General features: G+C 42.3%; 2 protein-coding genes across 2 annotated transcripts; both read left to right on the top strand.

The window, feature by feature from the left end:
* Window positions 1-610: 610 nt before the first annotated feature.
* Window positions 611-1,648, top strand: LOC308132754 (P2Y purinoceptor 2-like; the record flags this gene model as incomplete). The annotated part of the gene is made up of 1 exon (XM_080499936.1): window positions 611-1,648. The coding sequence occupies one exon, from the start codon at window positions 611-613 to the stop codon at window positions 1,646-1,648; it is 1,038 nt and encodes a 345-aa protein (XP_080356062.1).
* Window positions 1,649-3,253: 1,605 nt separating this feature from the next.
* On the top strand, window positions 3,254-16,898 carry arrdc1a (arrestin domain containing 1a). The gene is made up of 8 exons (XM_080498851.1): window positions 3,254-3,395; window positions 9,627-9,737; window positions 9,875-9,925; window positions 12,933-13,087; window positions 14,015-14,197; window positions 14,284-14,460; window positions 14,907-15,432; window positions 16,563-16,898. Exons 1-8 carry the CDS (start codon window positions 3,278-3,280, stop codon window positions 16,598-16,600), a joined length of 1,359 nt encoding a protein of 452 aa, XP_080354977.1. The 5' UTR covers window positions 3,254-3,277; the 3' UTR covers window positions 16,601-16,898.
* Window positions 16,899-18,875: the final 1,977 nt, after the last annotated feature.

The raw sequence follows: 18,875 nt of genomic DNA, 5'->3' as shown, positions 1-18,875 counted from the left end.
GGAGGCAAGTGTCGGGAGTCATCTTGACGTAGGTATGGTCTCCGCCAGGCTGGAGGGGGACGGTCCACAGGAAGGTAGTGAGAGCAACAACGTCTATTTTTAGTTTGTGGTTTTGAGACTGTGGTGTACGCCAAAAAAAAAACAGGAAGCTGAACTGATGGTGTCAGGCCTGAAAATATTCAAGTTTTTAGTGGAAGAGAGGAGACTTGGTCATGTATTGTAGGGAGAAAGTGTGATTAGGATGAAGCTTCCAGAAAAGAGGATACGAGGAAGGTCATTGATGAGGTTCATGGATGCAGTGAAGGAGGACATTAGTAGGCCACATGGCTGGTTGGTTGGTCGGTTGGTTGGTTGGTTGGTCGGTGGGTCAGCTGGTTGCTTACTTATTGCGTGACTAAGTAACATGTTACCGGCATTACTGTCCGTTAGCACACATATTCCAGTCCGGTCCAGTCTGTTTTAAGTCATTCGGTCGTTCTGTGCAGTTCCACTTCCTTCCTTGTCTATACCACCTTGCTTTCAGATTCCTCCTGAATAAATGTCACTGAGGCACATTTCTCATCTGTCTTCACAGGCGAGTGGAAAAACAAGCAAATAACTTTGTGACAAGATGGATCCCGCGGTCGCGTTCTCACCACTAATGAACAGTAGCAACGCCTCAGGGGTTTGCCTCGGGGAGAACCAGCCCGTGTCCATCACCGTCTTCCTCTGCCTGGTCTTCTTCGCCGGCTTCGTCCTCAACACCTTCAGCATCTGGACCTTCTGCTGCCGGCTGCCCAGCTGGACCTCTGGGACCACGTTGCAGTTCCACCTGGCCCTCAGCGACGCCATCGCCACCCCCGTCACTCCCATGATAGCCATGTACTTCGCCATGGGGAACGACTGGCCCTTCGGACAGTTCCTGTGCCAATTCAAGATCGCCCTGCTGAACTTGCACTTTTATGGCAGCACCATATTCCTCACCCTCATCAGCGTCCATCGCTACGCGATGGTGGTGCAGTTCAAAAGGAGGTCGCGCATGAAATGCAAGGAGTTTGTCCACAAGCTCTGCGCATCGGTTTGGATCGTGCTCGTTGTTCAAGCCGCCACCTTCGCCTTCTTGCTCCCTCCGAGTAGAGAAGGTCAGAACCGTCAGTGCTTCTCCATCTACCAGAAAACTCTGACCAATATCTTCTTTGTCTTCAACTTTATTCTGTTCATCGTCGGCTTTCTGCTCCCTTTGCTGGTATCTGCGTTCTGCTACAGTCGCCTGGCGATGTCCTTGACCCACTTGAACATCAGCACAGCTCAAGGCTCCAAGGTCAAGAAGAAATCTCGGCAAATGATTGGCCTGTGCCTGGTGATCTTCGTTCTGTGCTTCCTGCCCATGAATGTGGTGCGAACTATAGCTGTTGTGCTCAAGAAGTACTACCCCCAAAAGTGCTCCGCGCTCCGTCGAGTTGAGACGGCGTATTACGCCACCTGGATTTTAGCTGGAGTGAACAGCTGCCTGGACCCGCTGCTCTACTGCTTTGGTTCCCAAAGCTTTCGCAATGCCTTCTCGTCTTTCAGGATCCGACAGAGACACGCCACGGATAAAAGTGACTCAGATATGACGGAGAGTCATGACCACCACTTGAGGTCGCTGTCACCAACATACAGCACGTGAATGTTAATGACGTAATCGACATGGTTCTGCTCTGGTAACAGTCAAGACATTTTCTTGAGTCTTAAAGAAATCCGGTAGCTTTATAAGGCAAGAAACTGATGTTCAAAGATATAAACACCAGAACCCCTGCAGGTTAGTCCCTTGCTGTTGCAGCGCAATTTTATGTTTTCTCACGATGTCCGTCGGTATTACTCCGCCTGGGTGGCAATACTTGGGTGGTGTTGCGGTGTACTTTTATCTCTTGGACTGGAGAAAAGACGCCACCTGTTGTTGCACGGACCTCGACGGCGGCTGGCCAGAGTTTGACCCACAGTCTAGTAATAATAGCGTCATTCATCCGGTTGTTCTTCTCCAGGTTTTCCAGGAAAGTTATATACTTTTCCTTCTCCGTGTCTTGACGTTCAGGGGTTTTTATTTATTATTCTAAGCCCCTGATGGATTTATGCTGCACTTGGAGAGCAAAAAAGTTCCTCAGAGAGAAACCTGTTTTTCCAACAGATGCCCCGACAAATGTCACCTTTCGAACTAAATCTGTTTGGAAAAAAATCATGAAAAGAAAGAAAGAGAACCATCTGATATTATATCCGTCCTGTTGACACCATGTTAGCATATGCAACTTGTGATAGCGTCATAAGCAATAAGGGAAGTTAAAAAAACCCAAAGGTTTATAATGTCTGTGTGCTCTGCTTCAAAAACATCTTTTGAAAATGATATGAGCAATCTCTCCACTCCTTCTGTGTTCCAGACTGTAACTATAGTTACAAGCATTCTTCACTTTTGATAAAACTGCAGCAAGGTGTCGTCTGTTTACCAAATGTGTACAACACCGCAGCAACACGAGAAACCTTTTAATAAAGCACTGGAAAACTACACATCTTTACCCGAGGATTACAAAATGCAAGACCGGGAAGCAGAGAAGGCTGCATCAACTTCACTCTGTGCAACATGGGTCTGCAGCAATTTATGGCCTAAAGAGCCTAAAGAGCTGAATTTTCCCCCAAATAAGATGTGTCTGGAGGGAGAAAACATGCAAATTCTCTGCAATGAAGGAAAAAACAAGTCTATAAAAACATTGCATTCATGTTTCAGAGACACAATTCAGAAATATTAAAAACGTTTTTGCTTTGGAAGTCAAAGTGTGCAACTTTTCCTCTTTTTTTATGTATTGTTCCTGCTATAGCCATTTCCCAATGGTTAGGACACTCTTCTTTTTTTGTATTTATATTCTCCAATATTCTGATGTGTTCACTCAAATTTAATAGAGAATTTAAAACATTTTTAGGTTTACCTTTTCCAAATCTGCATTTGTGAATATGAAGTTTGCCGCCATTGCCATGTAGAATTATTGAATCAAATATGGATTATATTTACTTATTTTTGTAATTACACAACTTCAACATTATTTTAAGTTTCTCACAACACATTCAAGATCGCTGGTTCTGCAGCCAGACGCTCTTGTCCGAGCCTCTCAGCCCGAAAAAAACAACAAACAAAACGCCGTGACGTCACGGAAAGAGGCGGGGCCCGATGAGCGCAGAGTCGCACGGGCCAGGTGATCCTCCTCCTCCTCCTTCAGGTGAGCTCGATCCCTCGAGGGAAACCACACGCACCGAGCAGTGGGGGCGCACGATGGGGAAGCTGCAGGACTTTTCGGTGTCTTTCGACAAGAACAAGGTGGTTTACAGTCCCGGGGAGTCGATCTCCGGTACCGTGACGGTCACCGTGAGCCAGGCGCTGCAGTGCAAAGGTGAGTCCGCCGTGGGAGCTCACCTGGGGGGGGGCGAGAACCAGGAAGTGGAGGATGGGCTGCTGTAGAGAGTCCAAGATTTTAAAAACAAAAGAAACATAACGAGTGGGATTATAATCCGTGTCTTTTTTTATTTTTTCCCTCCATTTCCTCCAGTGTTGCCCCTCACAGGGGGTTTAGGGTAAATCAGCTTTTTACTTCCACTGATCCTGGAGGAAGTGCTCAAACAGGAATTACCAAACCTTCTCACGCACATAATCACCTTTTGAAAATGTTCCGTTTCCAAACGATCTCAAATTACATAATCTGTAGATTATTACAGGCTTTCGTAATACCAACCAAAAACGTACATGTTTACCTGAGTAAACTTGTTTTTTTAGATGTAAATTCTAATATATCAACACTTTTTGATTTAAATATCCCCAAAAGCATAGAATTAATATATTTCAGTTGTGTAATTACTAATAATTAATTGGAGTAATAGTGTGAAATCATTACAGTTTCTCTTACAAGTCAACACGTTGTTGAGTGTTGTTTGTGTTGGTGGCAGTGAAACAAAGTTATCAACATTAAACACGTATAACTTTCTGAACAAGATATATAAAAAAAAAAAAACAGATTCATTTGATTAAAAACTATATATATTAAGAGTAAGATGTGCTTGTCTAAGTTTCCATGCTTAAAACATCTTATAATATTTATATACATTAGGTTTAGTCAATTATTTTGAGTGGAAATTAAATGTTTCGAGAGTTGGACATAGTTTCACCATAGGGGTTAATTATTTCTATTCTGACGTCAGCGAAATCCAGTGTTTTTGATCTGATAACCATTTGACTTAAAATCTGACAGGATTTTATATATATATATATATATATATATATATATATATAAACTGGTTTTTTTCATTAACATATACTTTAATTAACACAATTCTAAGCACGTGTTCTTCATTCTGTCATCTTGATAATATAATCCATTTTATTTCATAATTTTAAATATTATTTCAAGTGGAAGGCACATTTGTTTTCTACTTTATTTAATCAAGTTGTTCTTGACTTTTTGGGCAAAAGATCTTTTGAACGACACCATTTAAATTAACCTTTTAAACTGAGAGAAATTCTTAAAAGGAGGATTGTCCATTTAGTTTTTATTGTCAGATACACAGATACTGCTGTTGGTAACAGTAAAATTAAAATAGGACAGTAGGATGAATAATAACTATAATAATGTGGTTCCAATATTGTTTCTGAAAGGGCTACATTCTAAATTCGATTTTTTTTTTTTACCTTACTTTGTCCACTGTATGTAGAATAAGCCTAATAATAAATTCAACATCGATTTTTATTAAGTATGAAATACTACAGAAATTCAGTTTACAGATTCTTAATTCTCAGTTCTTTAGTAATTGTCACAAAGTGTAATTTTATTGTTGTTTTTATGTACAGCTGGGTTCAAGGCTGCACTATATCAAAATGCTTAACACAAAACTGAAAAAAGAAAAACACTAACTTTTCACTAATATTCTTAATTCTTTATTGGTCTGACTGTAAAATAGGGTGGTATCCGTGGACGCACTATCTAAAATATGAACTATAAAATCCTAAAACATTAGTGCCACGAGTTGGGCTGTTTGTCTTTAAGCGATTGTTCCTCGATGTCGGAGTGTAACGACTTTCTGTGTCTTTAGTGAACGCGAGGTCTGAAACCCTCAGGAGACGGTTCAGTTCCAAACATATAGGACGTCCTGTATCAGATATCTGACAGCTGTGAGGAACAAAAACACTCCGGAGACAAAGTCCATCCACCAACTCGTTCTGTTTCACTGAAGAAAAAACAAAACAATGGCCTTTTGTTATTAATCGGTTGAGACTGAATCATTTGTTTTGCTGAAGGAACAATTAAAACGGTGTCACACATTAGAAGCTCTAAACTGAAGTAAACATTCACAAAGTTGTTAGTCGCAATAATATCAACAATATACAGTCTGCCAATGTTGTTTTTACTGGTTTTTACTACTAACCAATCCTGGAAACGATTTGCTGTTTGTGACTCGTTGACTATTGACTTATTTTCAAAAAAACGGCCGACCAGATTTCAGATAAAGAAAGAAGAGCTGCATTGATGGGAAAACGTCTTTAACTGAGCATCGTAGGCCCCGTTTGCACAAGTTTCAAGTGAAAAGGGAAAGCCTTCACAGTGTTTTGGCGTCTGTTTATTTGCTACTTTTTGAAAAAGTGCTCCCAAGGTGGCACTTTTTTGAAGTAAATGGTTCTTCTGCACGTGCTCAGTAGATGATATGAATTCCTCTTGTAGCAATCGTCACCAGCAACTTCCCAAACAGGACATTTTTTTAACCTTTGATACATCGGAAACAATCGGTCAGAACGATTAGCCTCAAGGAAACAGTCGTCGTGAAAAGTTACGCAACTCCCTGCTGAATGTGTCATCTGTGTCAATAAAGAAGCCAAAGTCACTTAGTCACTCCAGTTGACTTTTCATTGGGCCGAATGAAGCACAGGAAACCTGAAACTCTCGAGTTGCATTGCATTAGTTATTTGTGAGGATTTGTTAAAATTTCCAGAAGTTTGATTTTTATCTTTCTTGATCTTAACGAATCACAATTCCACAAGACTTCAGACTGGAAACGTGTCTTTCACTCATAGTCGAACTGTTTTGGAACGGTTGACCGTTCATTTGAGCCCATTAGCTTAAACATGCTGCCCTCTCATCTTTAAATTGGCGTTAATCACCATGGTAACCATCATGGAGGCCATCATCTTCATGGTGCGTTCAAGAGTGACTGGAAAGTAGGAAAATTCAGACCTCTTACGTGGACGAATTACACCTGAAATTTGTCAAACTCATTACAGTCCGGGGCCCACATGTAGCCCAGTTTCTTCTTAAGAGGCTGGACTGGTAAATGAATTACATAATTACCTTTAAATTTGAACTTTGAAGGTTTTCTTTGTCGTGATGCCGAGTATACGTGATGAAAATGTAGATTTTTTTGCAACAATTTGTTCAGAAAGTGACGAGAAACTCAACATAATTCCAATTTTAGTGAAACTTTCGGGTGTAAAATACAGTGAAATGTCCAAAATACAAATTCACAACATTTGTTTTTCAATTTGCTTGGTATTTTGGCCGTATTGGAGCCTCACGTGGACCGGTTTTGTCCCATGAGCCTTTGGGTGAGAATAACTGACAATCCATTTTTCAGTCATTTATATTATATGAGCTTGATCTTGATTTAATATCCTTAAAAAAAAAAAAAAAAAAAAGTTCAGTTTTTCAGAAAGATACATGACATTTAAACATTTAAAACTGTTTTTAATCAATTCTTCCCAGTTAAATTTGCAAACATTTTCTCCTGTGAGTTGTTGCGACCAAAAAGCCAATAGACGATAACCTTTGTCCTTTATTTTTTTTTAAAGCTTTTGTTCCGTTTCATGTCATTATAAACTTTAATTTTTTTTAAGGTTTTAGATTAACAACAATTAATCTGAATGCTGCACGTGTGGCTCTGGGAACCTGTCGTGGAAATTTACTACCATTCCTGAAAGGGTGCGGACGGTTAACACAAACGCTCTCCATGAGAAAATAGGCCAAACTTTCCTCCCTCGTTGAAGCCAAAGGAGGTCAAAAACTGTAAACGGGGGAACGTGGGACTCCACTTGTGAGACGCACTTCATTCAAGTGTTTGACTTCTGATGTTCGAGAGAGACAATAAGAGGCCACAGCGATCGGGAAGTTCACATTGGAATGCAAAACCAACGTCAGGAAACGGGGAAATGACGCGCAGTGCGAATTTTTCCACATCGCCTGTCTTCTTATCGGCACTGAAATCTGATTTATTTTTTTTTTACGCCTTTTTGCAGGGAGAATAGACACTTTCTCGTCGCTGTTTTTTTTTGCGACCCGCTGATGGAGGCCCCTCACGATGTTTTAGGGAGTGTCTGTTTGAAGCCTCTCGCCTGTTTACATTCCTCGTCGGGTGGAACCGGTCCGACGGCCAGATTCTCTCTCCGTCACTCTCGTACCGCCGGTTGTGCGTCGCGATACGGGTTCGGCCTCCCTTCCGATAACGCGGCGTGCAAATATTGACGGTGCAGTTTAAAATCCGATAGTTTGAGTCGGTGCCGACGAAGTGCAACACAAAGAGGTTTTTAAAAGGCTTGTTGGGGGGGAATATTGACAAAAAAGAGCTGACATTGTTCCCGCTTGTATTAAATCAATGTTTGCTTTTTGTAACAGTGACATGATTGAAGCCAAAACAAACGACCTGGATCTGTCCTTTTTAAAAAGTCTGTAAGATTAATTTCATCTGATGCTGTGGAGAACCTCTTGCCATGGGGTTGTAATCTCTAATTTCAGTATTTATATCCTGATTTCCTCGCTGCGTAACAGTGATTTGTGCCTCTAGTGTGACAATGCGAGTCGAGTACGTTATGGAAATGAGTGTTATTGAGATGTGAGAGAGCAACACGGGCCGGAATTGATGCAAATCACTTCTTAACAGCCTCGCAAAGGACTGCAGGCTAATGACGAATCTGAAAATGCCGAGAACATAAAACCAGACGACCCCCAAACTATTTTCTAAATCTCTTAAACCAGTGTTCGGCAACCTGTGGCTTTATTGTGGTACAAAACACAACTTTTCAACACTGGTCTCATGTCCCGACTAAAAAAACAAAAACAGCTGGAATTGATTAAAAATGGACGAGAAGCTACGACGACTCCAAAAAATATTGAAACGAGACTTTTGCTCGAATCTGGACCAGACCAGTGAAGCTGCCTCTGGCTTTTATTCTGAAGCCTCTGCTGTCTCCGCTCTCTTGGCTCGTGAAATTAAGTGCACTCGCATGACATTTTTTTTATCGAAACTCCTCCTTCTGTCCCAACTGAGTGGCGTTTGGACTGATGAGGGGGGTGACTGACTTCATAGAAGACCAAATTGAGGGCCGAAATAAAAAAGAGAAAAATGGACAGACGCATCCTTATTGGGTAAAAAGTAAACTGCAATGATACTGATTTCCATGTGAGATTACCGATCTGGTCCATCCATGTGACTTTCCTTTTGTTTTTGTTCTTTTCAGCAACGAAACACTGATAGTGATGAGTCAACGCATGACTCAGCGGTCGTAACGTTGAATACGTGAGCAGCACGTCTTGGGCGCTTCACTTCAAAAGGGAGAATCTCGGTTATTTCCATTTCTGCTTCAAAGGGTGTTTCTCACGTTGACGGGAGCCGTCACGAGGGCTTGGAAACAGGCTGAGGAACAATAAAAACAGTGGACGAGCGACGGAAGGGAGGAGGTTTTACACGTTACAGGGTTTCCATCCTGCAGCGGTGACACATTTTACTTTGTTCCACTTAATTCACAGCAGAACAATCTGACGGCACGCGTCTCGTTTAAAGCTCAACGGTCCAGATTGCTGTTGTTGAAAACGGTTAAACAGGTCAAAGAAAGGTCAAATTACACTGCACTGATGATGTTTTTAACCGGAGGACAATATCTATGCGGGTTCCATTGTTTTCCGGTTCTCATGTTTTAGTCTGGGAAATACGGTAATACTCTCTTCAAGGGGTTTGTAAGGAGGAGTTGGGTGTTTTCTGTGCTTTGATTTTGAAGGTGTGTGGTTTTACGTGTCCTTTGTTGGGCCTTATTTACAGATCAGATTTGCTGCATAAATCTCTTTTTTGATCATGTACTTTATCAAGCAAGCCCTATCTGATTCACACAATCATTACGCTTGCCGACAACGTCAGAAACATCACGCAAAAATTGGAGGATGTTTAGGCACAGAACGAGGAAACGGGCCATAATTTGCATCTTATACGCTGCAATTATTTCCTGCAGGAGTCACATGACCTCCTCAAATGACCACTCCCGTCGGATAGCCTCCGCGCGTCTCATTTGTTTACCGCGTCGTCGCAATTTACGCGATAGAATAAACTAGATGGCCGCCGGTCTGACAACGTCGGAGACGCGATGTTAAGAAGCACGCGTGGTTTTTCCTGCTCACGTTGTCCGCAAGCAGATCCCGTCTTTGCCACATAAGGGGGGGGGGGGGGGGGGGGGGGGGGATGGGACTTGGGACACATTAGCGGGTTTTGATAAGAACTTCTAGTCCAGGGAATAAGGCACAAGGTTAATTTTGAAGGCGATGGTGTTATTTCTCCGCGAGACGTCGTTCCCTGAGGCCCTGTTTGTGCTTTGCGTGCAGCCATCAAGGTGAACTGCAACGGCTTCTGCGGCATCACGACGAAGGTGAACGACGCGGCGTGGACGACGGAGGAGCAGTACTTCAACAGCAGCGTCTCCGTGGCAGACAAAGGTAGTACCCCAGTGCCGCCTCTATTCACCTGCCGGGACCAGGGCTCCGGTTTTGCCTCCCCGGGGGGGAGGGGGGTGAGAACAGCAGGCCGATTGTTCCCACTGACGCCTGTTATGTGTGTTGTGTGTCCCTCGCAGGAACCCTGAAAACCGGAGCACACACTTTTCCCTTCAAGTTCCTCATTCCAGGTGAGCAGCGCTGAGTGAATGGATGATGAAGTGTGTGTTTGTGTGTGTGTGTGTGTGTGTTGCCTGACAGACATGTCAGGGCATGACCCCTCCCTCTCTGCAAAGCAGATCCGTATTTTTCCCAGCGTCAAAAAGGGTTTATTGCACTAATTTTCTGTCTGTCAGAGCGAAGCAGTAACCGACATGAAAATGTGTCACTCTTGTCAGAGTCACTCTTTTTCTTAAAGCAAAAAAAAACACCTTTTAAGTGACGAAGGATCTGTAGAAACGACAAAGATTTCTAGTGAAAATGCAAACCTTTCATTGGGTCTGCACATGTGCATCACAGCCGCGGTAATGAGTTGTTCTGCACATGCTCAGTAGAGGGACAACGTCTCGTCCAGAGTGTCATGACTTGGCAGTTTTATAGTCGGGTGTTCTTGGTCGTCTGTCCACTAGAACGTCCGCCTTCTCCCATCGTTAACGTTTAAAGTGTGTTGTTTTCCGTGTGTGGTTTCATTTTGAAAACAAAGCGACAGCACCCACCAGTGGCCGAACATGGTCACTACGTCACTTTCAGCATTTTCCACAGTTGTTTGTCAAAGCGGCGCGTTAAACGGGAAACTTTCTAAAACGAAAATGCAAAAACGTCCCTTGAAATGTCGTTTAACGGGGCCGAAAACTCTCCCAGTCTTTACCTGACCGTTTCTCCAGCACTCAGGAAAGCACTTGTGTCAGTCATTTAAAATGACATCAGAGGAAAAGGTGATGATTTTTAAATAATTTTACCCTGGATTTCTTTAACAGCTGATTAATAATGTCAGAAACTTCCTTTTACGGTTACACAATGTACTACGTCATGCTCAGGGGATACTAATCTCCTGCGTACCAGATGTGTATCTCATGAGAATGACGTGGTATATTATGCACAACAGAAACTTCACAGGGCGTTTGTGTTTTTTTGCATCATGTCCCTTTACACTGAATAGACGTGATCAAATAATAAAAAAGTGAATAATTCTTTAGCTTTTTGCAATTTTATGCCCTTTCGAGTTTCAAAACCACAATATCATGTCATAGTTTTATTTTACTTTTCATGGAGGGGTTTGTCTTTTTTAAGTTTAATAGCGTGTCATTGGTTAAATTCATAACTTAACCCTTTAGCTCCCAGGTTTGATCATTTCCCACTCGTCCTGTCTTTGACCAACTGGTTTTAGTTACGACCTGAATCTGAACATTAAGTGATTGATTTTTTACTATTAAATTAAATTATTACTTTGTGTAATGTTGTATTAAATTAAAATAAAAGAGTTCTGTTGGTACTGTATAAAATTTTCTACCCAAGATTTCTATTTGAATCCACATTTTTTTAAGTGATGTTGCCTGTAATTCCCCCCCTTTTTTTTTTATTCAAATGCAAATAGGTCAAAGGTAATAAAAAATTTGGAAGTCTGATCAAACATCTCAGAAGACAGCAGACATGACTCATTTCCAAAAACCTGTTATAAACACACTTCCTCATTAGTTTACATAGCAAAGAAACAAAGTTATGAATGAATGAATGAATGCAGCTCACGAATACACACATTTCCTAAACTGAGCGGTAGAATTAATCAAAAACACACAAATAATGTAACATTTTTTGTGATAAAAGTTATTTTAAATCTTGAAAATCTTGCAAATGGGTTAAATTTCTCAGTGGGTTTGTGTTTAAGGCTTTAAAATCTTGTTTCTCAGTACGAAAATCCAACATAACATCCCTTCAATATGACTCATTTTAACATGCGGTCTTCATTTCCTCACCGCAAATTGTGGCCTCATGATGTCTTAATCTAAATTCACTACTTTTTGTGAATATTAATTCTAACATTTTGTCTGGACTGATCAACATTTTGAAGACTGTTAATGTTGCAGAAACGTTTTTCTGAACTCAATTAAAGTTCAACATATTCTGTGAAATAAATCAGATTCACTGAATTTGTCAAAGAAAAGGCCAATAGATTATTATGACAATGGTAAAGCAGAAGCATTAATCATCCAGAAATGTTAAAATATTAAACATAAGCTGGATTGATTTCAATGTTTGATACTAAAAAGCAACTATTTAACTTGTAATCTGAGTATTGAACACGTTTCTAACAATGAAAAACTTGAAGTTAACCCATCTGCTTCTTTTAAAGACGTGTAAAAGCTAAAAGAGGTTAAAAGGTCAAATCTGAATTCAGCTCTCGTTGAATGTGCAATTTGATTTTTTCCAAAAATCCATCAATGTTTGATATTTCTTTTTTTTAATTTTATATATATTTATATGTATTTCCAAAAAATCCTTGAAGGAAACCACTTTAATCAAACCTAAAATGCACAATCTAGGTTTTAAATTTCTGAATAAATAATGCGTAATCTGTGACTATAATCCGACAGTGATTGAAAAATCATGCACAGATTTCAGTTGAGTTTAAAACAAAGAAAACATAGATTTATTTAAAAAAAATGTAAATAGTCGATGTCCTTTTCCACACAGTGTTTCTGTTCTGTTCTGTTGTAGGTTCATGTTTCTTTGTTGTTAAACTCGCAAAATGTGCTAATAAGCTACTAGAACATTTAAAAACTATGAAGATTTATAAGATTGATGAAAAATAATGGCAACTTTTACAAGACCAAAAGGCCAGATTCTTTACCAAACAAACGATAACCGAATCAAACTGGTATTTAATGAGTTAAAATCCTGAAAATTATCTTGGAATTGGGTTTTATGATGAAGTTTAAAGTTCTAAAAAAAAAAAATCAAAAGAAAAGGGTCAAACCTATAGATGTGGTAAATATTGACGTTGCTCCCCGGCTGCATGTCGTGAAGTTTCTCTCCACTGAAACTTAAAACCAGCCCGACCGGTCTGTCGCTTCAAACTCCAGAGTGTGTTTGTGTGTTTTCTGCCCCTGACAGGAGGGTCAACAATCTTATTTACATGTTTACTCAAGTTTGTCCTGTGGGGGTTCTCATCAACACGTCTGTTTCGTTTCCTCCCTGCAGCCACGGCGCCGACGTCTTTTGAGGGAAACTACGGCAAGATCATCTACCGAGTGAGAGCGTTCATCGAAACGCCGCGGTTCACCAAAGATTACAACACGGAGACGTCTTTCTTCCTGCTGAGCCTCCTCAACCTCAACGAGGTGCCGGACATATGGGTGAGGCGCCAGTCCAGCCTGTCGCCACGCCGGGCGTCAACCGTTAAGACCCGTCGACACGACGAGGAACACTCTTCAGCCGACATCCAGATTATAGAGCATCTTCCTCCTCTAACATCCAGATTATAGAGCATCTTCCTTCAATAACATTCAGATTAAAGAGCATGTTCCTCTTCTAACATCCAGATTCTAGAGCATCTTCCTTCAATAACATTCAGATTAAAGAGCATGTTCCTCTTCTAACATCCAGATTCTAGAGCATCTTCCTTCAATAACATCCAGATTATAGAGCATCTTCCTCCTCTAACATCCAGATTATAGAGCATCTTCCTCCTCTAACATCCAGATTCTAGAGCATCTTCCTTCAATAACATTCAGATTATAAAGCATCTTCCTCCTCTAACATCCAGATTATAGAGCATCTTCCTTCAATGACATCCAGATTATAGAGCATCTTCCTCCTCTAACCTTCAGATTATAGAGCATATTCCTCCTCTAGCATCCAGATTATAGAGCATCTTCCTCCTCTAGCATCCAGATTATAGAGCATCTTCCTCCTCTAGCGTCCAGATTATAGAGCATCTTCCTCCTCTAGCGTCCAGATTATAGAGCATCTTCCTCCTCTAGCATCCAGATTATAGAGCATCTTCCTCCTTTAGCATCCAGATTATAGAGCATCTTCCTCCCACTAACATCCAGATTACAGAGCATCTTCCTCCCACTAACATCCAGATTACAGAGCATCTCCCTCCTCTGACATCCAGATTATAGAGCATCTTCCTCCACTAACATTCAGATTATAGAGCATCTTCCTCCTCTAACATCCAGATTATGGAGCATCTTCCTTCAATAACATCCAGATTATAGAGCATCTTCCTCCTACTCTCTAAAGTGACTTCACGTCTGTGTGTGCGTGTGGTGTTGCAGGGCGTTCGATCCTCCGCCGTCACCCAGCAGTTCTCCTACATGCTGATGAAAACCGGCACGGTGGTCCTGAAGGCCCAGACCGACATGCGGGGCTACACACCGGGCCAGGTCATCCAGGTCTCCGCCAAAATCCACAACCAGTCCGGGAAGACCACGGGCAAGATGGCGGCCAGCCTGATGCAGGTCAGCACTACAGACAGAGAACCGGGACACAAGTCTGGGTGGGGGGTCTCGTCTCTCAACTGAAAAGAGTTCCTGTGTGTGTTCAGAGGGTGACCTATGAGACGAAGAAGCCCACCTACGACCTGAGGAGCATCGCCGAGGTGGAGGGCGGCGTGGTGAAGGCCAACAAGGAGGTGGAGTGGAAGGATCAGATCATCGTCCCTCCTCTTCCTCAGTCCTTCCTCGGAGGCTGCGAGCTCATCAAGATCGACTACTACGTCAAGGTAAGAGGAGACGCGACGCTTCATGAACACGAGAATAGATCGAGAGCAGAGCAAGAAGACGGTGACAAATATTTATATATAGATATATCTTTCATCATTAGTAGTAAATGGGACTGAAAAGGATGGCGAAATATACAGAAAGTGATATTTTGGTTGAATGCGTGTCGAATGTTTTGACTTGTTTAAAGTCTTCTGGAACAAACAAACAAACAAACAAAAATCTGTTATATGCAGGATTATTGTTATAAAGTTCAATAAAATATATAAACGGTCCCAGTTTTTCTATGTGAGCCTATGACGTACCGTGACCACGTGAGCTGCCCCTCCCTAAATCCCAAAAGACCTTTATACAACCTGCCCCACCTTTAACAGAATATTTTGTTAAAATTTCCCGACTGCTTGACACTTCCTGTTTTCTTCTTCTTCTTCCTCCTCTTCTTCCTCAGGTCAGCCTGAAGTTTCCCGACGCCACTCTAACGTTGCCCATCCACATCGGGAACGTGGCGCTCGATAAAAGACTCCAAAAGGCCGACGCGGCTCCGTCTCCGTCCGCGGCTCCTTCGGACGCAGCCGCCGCTGTTGCCGCCGCACCGGACGCCTCCGCCACCACGCCCACGATGCCCCCTCGCCCCGCCCCCAAACCGGCCGCCCGCCCCACCCCCCGCCCCAGGGCGCCCTCGCACAACTCCCCCAGCGCTCCCCCAGCCGACTACCCGGACGGCGGGTCCCCGATGATGCCGGACAACAAGCGGCAGTCTCAGCTGGTGTCGCCCAACGCCTTCAGCTACGCCCCCGGGCTCTTCTTCGGGCAGAACCAGCAGCCTCACGGCGGCGCCGCTGGCGCCTTGGCCGGGCCGGCGGCCGCCGCGGCTCCGGGCGCCGTGGGGCTTTACCCCCCTGTGCCCACTGTCGGCGCCATTACGATGCCTCAAGGCCCGCCTCCAAACTACAGCTCCTCCACGTACCCACAAGGTACACACTGAACGTACACCGTAGACGCCCTACTACCGATCTCAACACGTTTGTAACACTCTGACACACGTTTGGTCGTTGAGATGTTATCGTGCGAAAGCAAAGCCACTCAGCGCAAATCGTCACACTCTTGTTGGAGTGTTTTCCACCATGAAAACGAATAAATACTAGAGTTGTGGAAGATGAAATATCATATTTTCCAAACTAAAAGTCAAACTTGTATATCAAAATATGTTGCATACCATCCGTGACCACCAGATGTCACTGTATGACCACAGAAAGCTGCTACAGTCGTACAGAAAAACCCTCAATTTCACCTGTATTTGATTGACGGAGCAAGAAAAATGTCTCCCAAAAACTACAGATGTCCACAGCAAAAAAAAAAAAAAAAGAAAGAGTTTAGAGTGTGGGAGAACGTTTTTGAGAGACTGGCGAAAAGAAACTACCACGTTCCCATGACCAAGAGAAGAAAGAAAGGTCATCGTGGGCTAAAAGCTGAAAGTTGTGGAACAGCAGCTGCCGGACCAGGACGGTCCCACCAGTGTTTCTTAGGCCCCGTTTACATGACATAGTTTCAAGTGAAAACGCATCGTTTTTGCGTTTTCATTTCGGACGAGTTGCATGTTTACGCTGCGGCGTTTTGAGAACGATGTCCGTTTATGCAGAAACGCTGAAAACAAGCATGCGGGGCCACGAGTTGGGATGAAGGTTGTCTTTTTGTCCGTGAGTATTTATTTATTCACTGGTTTGTATGTATGTACTTACTCTGCCCCCCCCACCCCCCTCACTCTAATGGTGTGTTCAAGTCACGCAAAAACAATAGGAACCAACTGAACTCCCTCATTTAACGTTACCATGGCAACAACGTGAAGCAATTGAAATGGAGCGCTGCAGGGTATCAAATAACCTTGTATATCCACTGGTTTCCATGGTGACAAATTGTTGTTATGACTGGTGACTCTCGCCTGGGAAGCTCCCAAGTGGCTGTGAACGTTTTCCCCTGTTCACTGAAGCGTTGTCATGTGAGCAGGGCCTCCGAGATCAGAGAAGAAGTCCACGGTCTTCAGAGACGACGTGAAGGGAACAAATTGCATCATACTAATGTGTTTGTGTGTGTGTGTGTGTTACAGAGGCTCCGCCTCCTTACGACGAGAGCTGTGATACATGAGGCGGACGGACGGCCGAACGCCACGACGACGATCAGTTCCACCTCCGACCAAGCAGAACGTTGGCGAGCAGCTCGTGCTGGCGCGTCCTCAAAAGGGGAGTCCTGCCATTTTAATAGTGATAATCTAAAGAAACGTTCAGACCAAGTAGATGATCCCGAGCCGAGTCTGGAGATCATTTTAGACCCTCGTCAGAGTGTTGGCAGGTTTTTTCTAAATGTCGACAGAATCGGCGTCTTGATTGGAAAGTGAACTGATTGTGATCCCTGCAGCCAAGTGAACAAACGCCGACGTTATAAATTTTTTTTTAAATCCCACAGGAGGAGCTTACTTCTTGTTGGAAAATACTTTGTTCTATTTGTCAAATCACGTTTTTTAAAAATATTTTTCTCACTTTGAAAGAGAAGCAAGACTTGTCGGCTCTGTTCTTTGAACGGCCAGCAGGTGGCAGCGTTTTAGTTGAGCGACATTACAATGAAGCTAATAATGTGATGGTTGGACAATTTAACAGGAACTGGTGAAGTTGTCTTTTCTGAAACAGTTTGATAATAAACCTTTTGATTTGTTCTCAATGTCGTGATGACGATAATCCAGATTTTAACTTTGTGAGGATGGTTTTTTTGATTTCTGTTTTGAGTTTGTTCCTGTGCAGAGACGACGTCTGATGGTGTTTTCTAATTTCCTGCGTGCGACTTGGTTGTTACACGCAGCACCTTCTCAAATTAAAGTCTTTTTTTTTTTATACATATATAGTTTTAATAATGTGCACTCTCACTGTTATCTGAGGATTTGTTTTTCTCTCATTCTCAAACAACTTGGAAGTTTTCGTGTTTTCTAATCAAGTTGAGTTGCAAATGTGCAAAAGCTTATATTTATTTATTGTTTTGAAGTTTCTTCAGTCTGGATTCTAAATAAACCAGTAAAGCCAAAAACTTGTTTCTGCTTTGTTTTCCACAATGTTATATTTCTAAATATGCTATTATAACAATGGGGGGAATTTTTCTTTCTTTTTTTTTTTATTGTCTCGCTAATGTTTTTAACATTTTAAGAAAAAAAATGTATCGTCGGGATTTAACAAGTCTGTGATTGTAGTATACGATCAAAAATACAGATGTATTTTAGAGCACAGAATACACAAATATTCAGGTTGACGGCTTGAAAAAGATGTGAAGCTTTTATACGTGAGTAATCGATAACATTTTACAAGGTTCAAATGCACAAAAATGATTTTCTTTAAATACAGGAGTGTTCCACTTGACAACTTTTTATGTTTAAAATAGTTAATTGCATATGACTCTCAGCACTACCTCTCCACAAACCTACTTCCCTCCAAGACTGTCTGCAGGACCTTAAACCCCGATTCTCCAACTTCCTCAAACTCAATGTTGACAAAAAAAAAAAACAATTAAAGGTTTTCTTCATTGGATAAAAGTCCGTCTTCACCAAAGCAAATCCCTTTCTGTCAGGTCTCCTGTGTTAATCCATTCATGGTCCAGAATGCTGCCGGCTGGATCACCACCAGATCGCGTCGCTCCAGTTCTCCACAATCCCCACCGATTCCCAATTCAACAACATTATTCACTTCCTAATTCTCCTGCTGACATTCAAAGACCTTGATAATCTCACGCCTCCAGACCCGATTACCTCCTATATACCTCACCGATGAGGCGAGAACACCGAACAAACTGCTGGACGTCATGGACGATACCAGCCACCCTCTGCACGCCGTCATCATCAACCAGAGGAGCCTGATGTACAACTCCTCACTGGGGGGGGGGGGGGTCAGAGGACAGAAGGGAAGTAGCAGCTACCCACCTCATAACCCTGCCTGTAACCACCGAGCATTTTTAACGTCACCTGTCACTTTATATTTTATAAATGAAGTTTTGATTCTTTTTTGGTATTTCCATTTAGTTAAGGTTAGTGAATTAGTGAAGAGTCTATATAATATTGTACATAATTATTTATTTACTTTTTAGCCTTATCCTATTTTATTTATTCTTTATTCTTTGCTCTCTGTGTGCTGCTCCTGTCCCGTGAAAAGCTGCTGGAACTTGAATTTCACCGAGGGAGTCCTCCCAAGGGATTAATAAAGTCAATCTGAATCTGAATCTGATCTCCATAACCTCATTGACCTTCATCCATCCATCCATCCATCATCCATCCATCCATTTTTTTTTTGTTTATCACCAAATTGTTTGAAATGTGTGTGAATCATCAGTTAAAAGATCACGCCTGTAGTTTATTTCATTCAACAAGGTAACTAGTCTAACTAGT

Source organism: Blennius ocellaris (genome assembly GCF_963422515.1).
Source record: "Blennius ocellaris genome assembly, chromosome: 7".
Classification (NCBI taxonomy): Eukaryota; Metazoa; Chordata; class Actinopteri; order Blenniiformes; family Blenniidae; genus Blennius; species Blennius ocellaris.
Note: the sequence above shows the minus strand (reverse complement) of the source record. Positions and strands in the feature narration are given on the sequence as shown.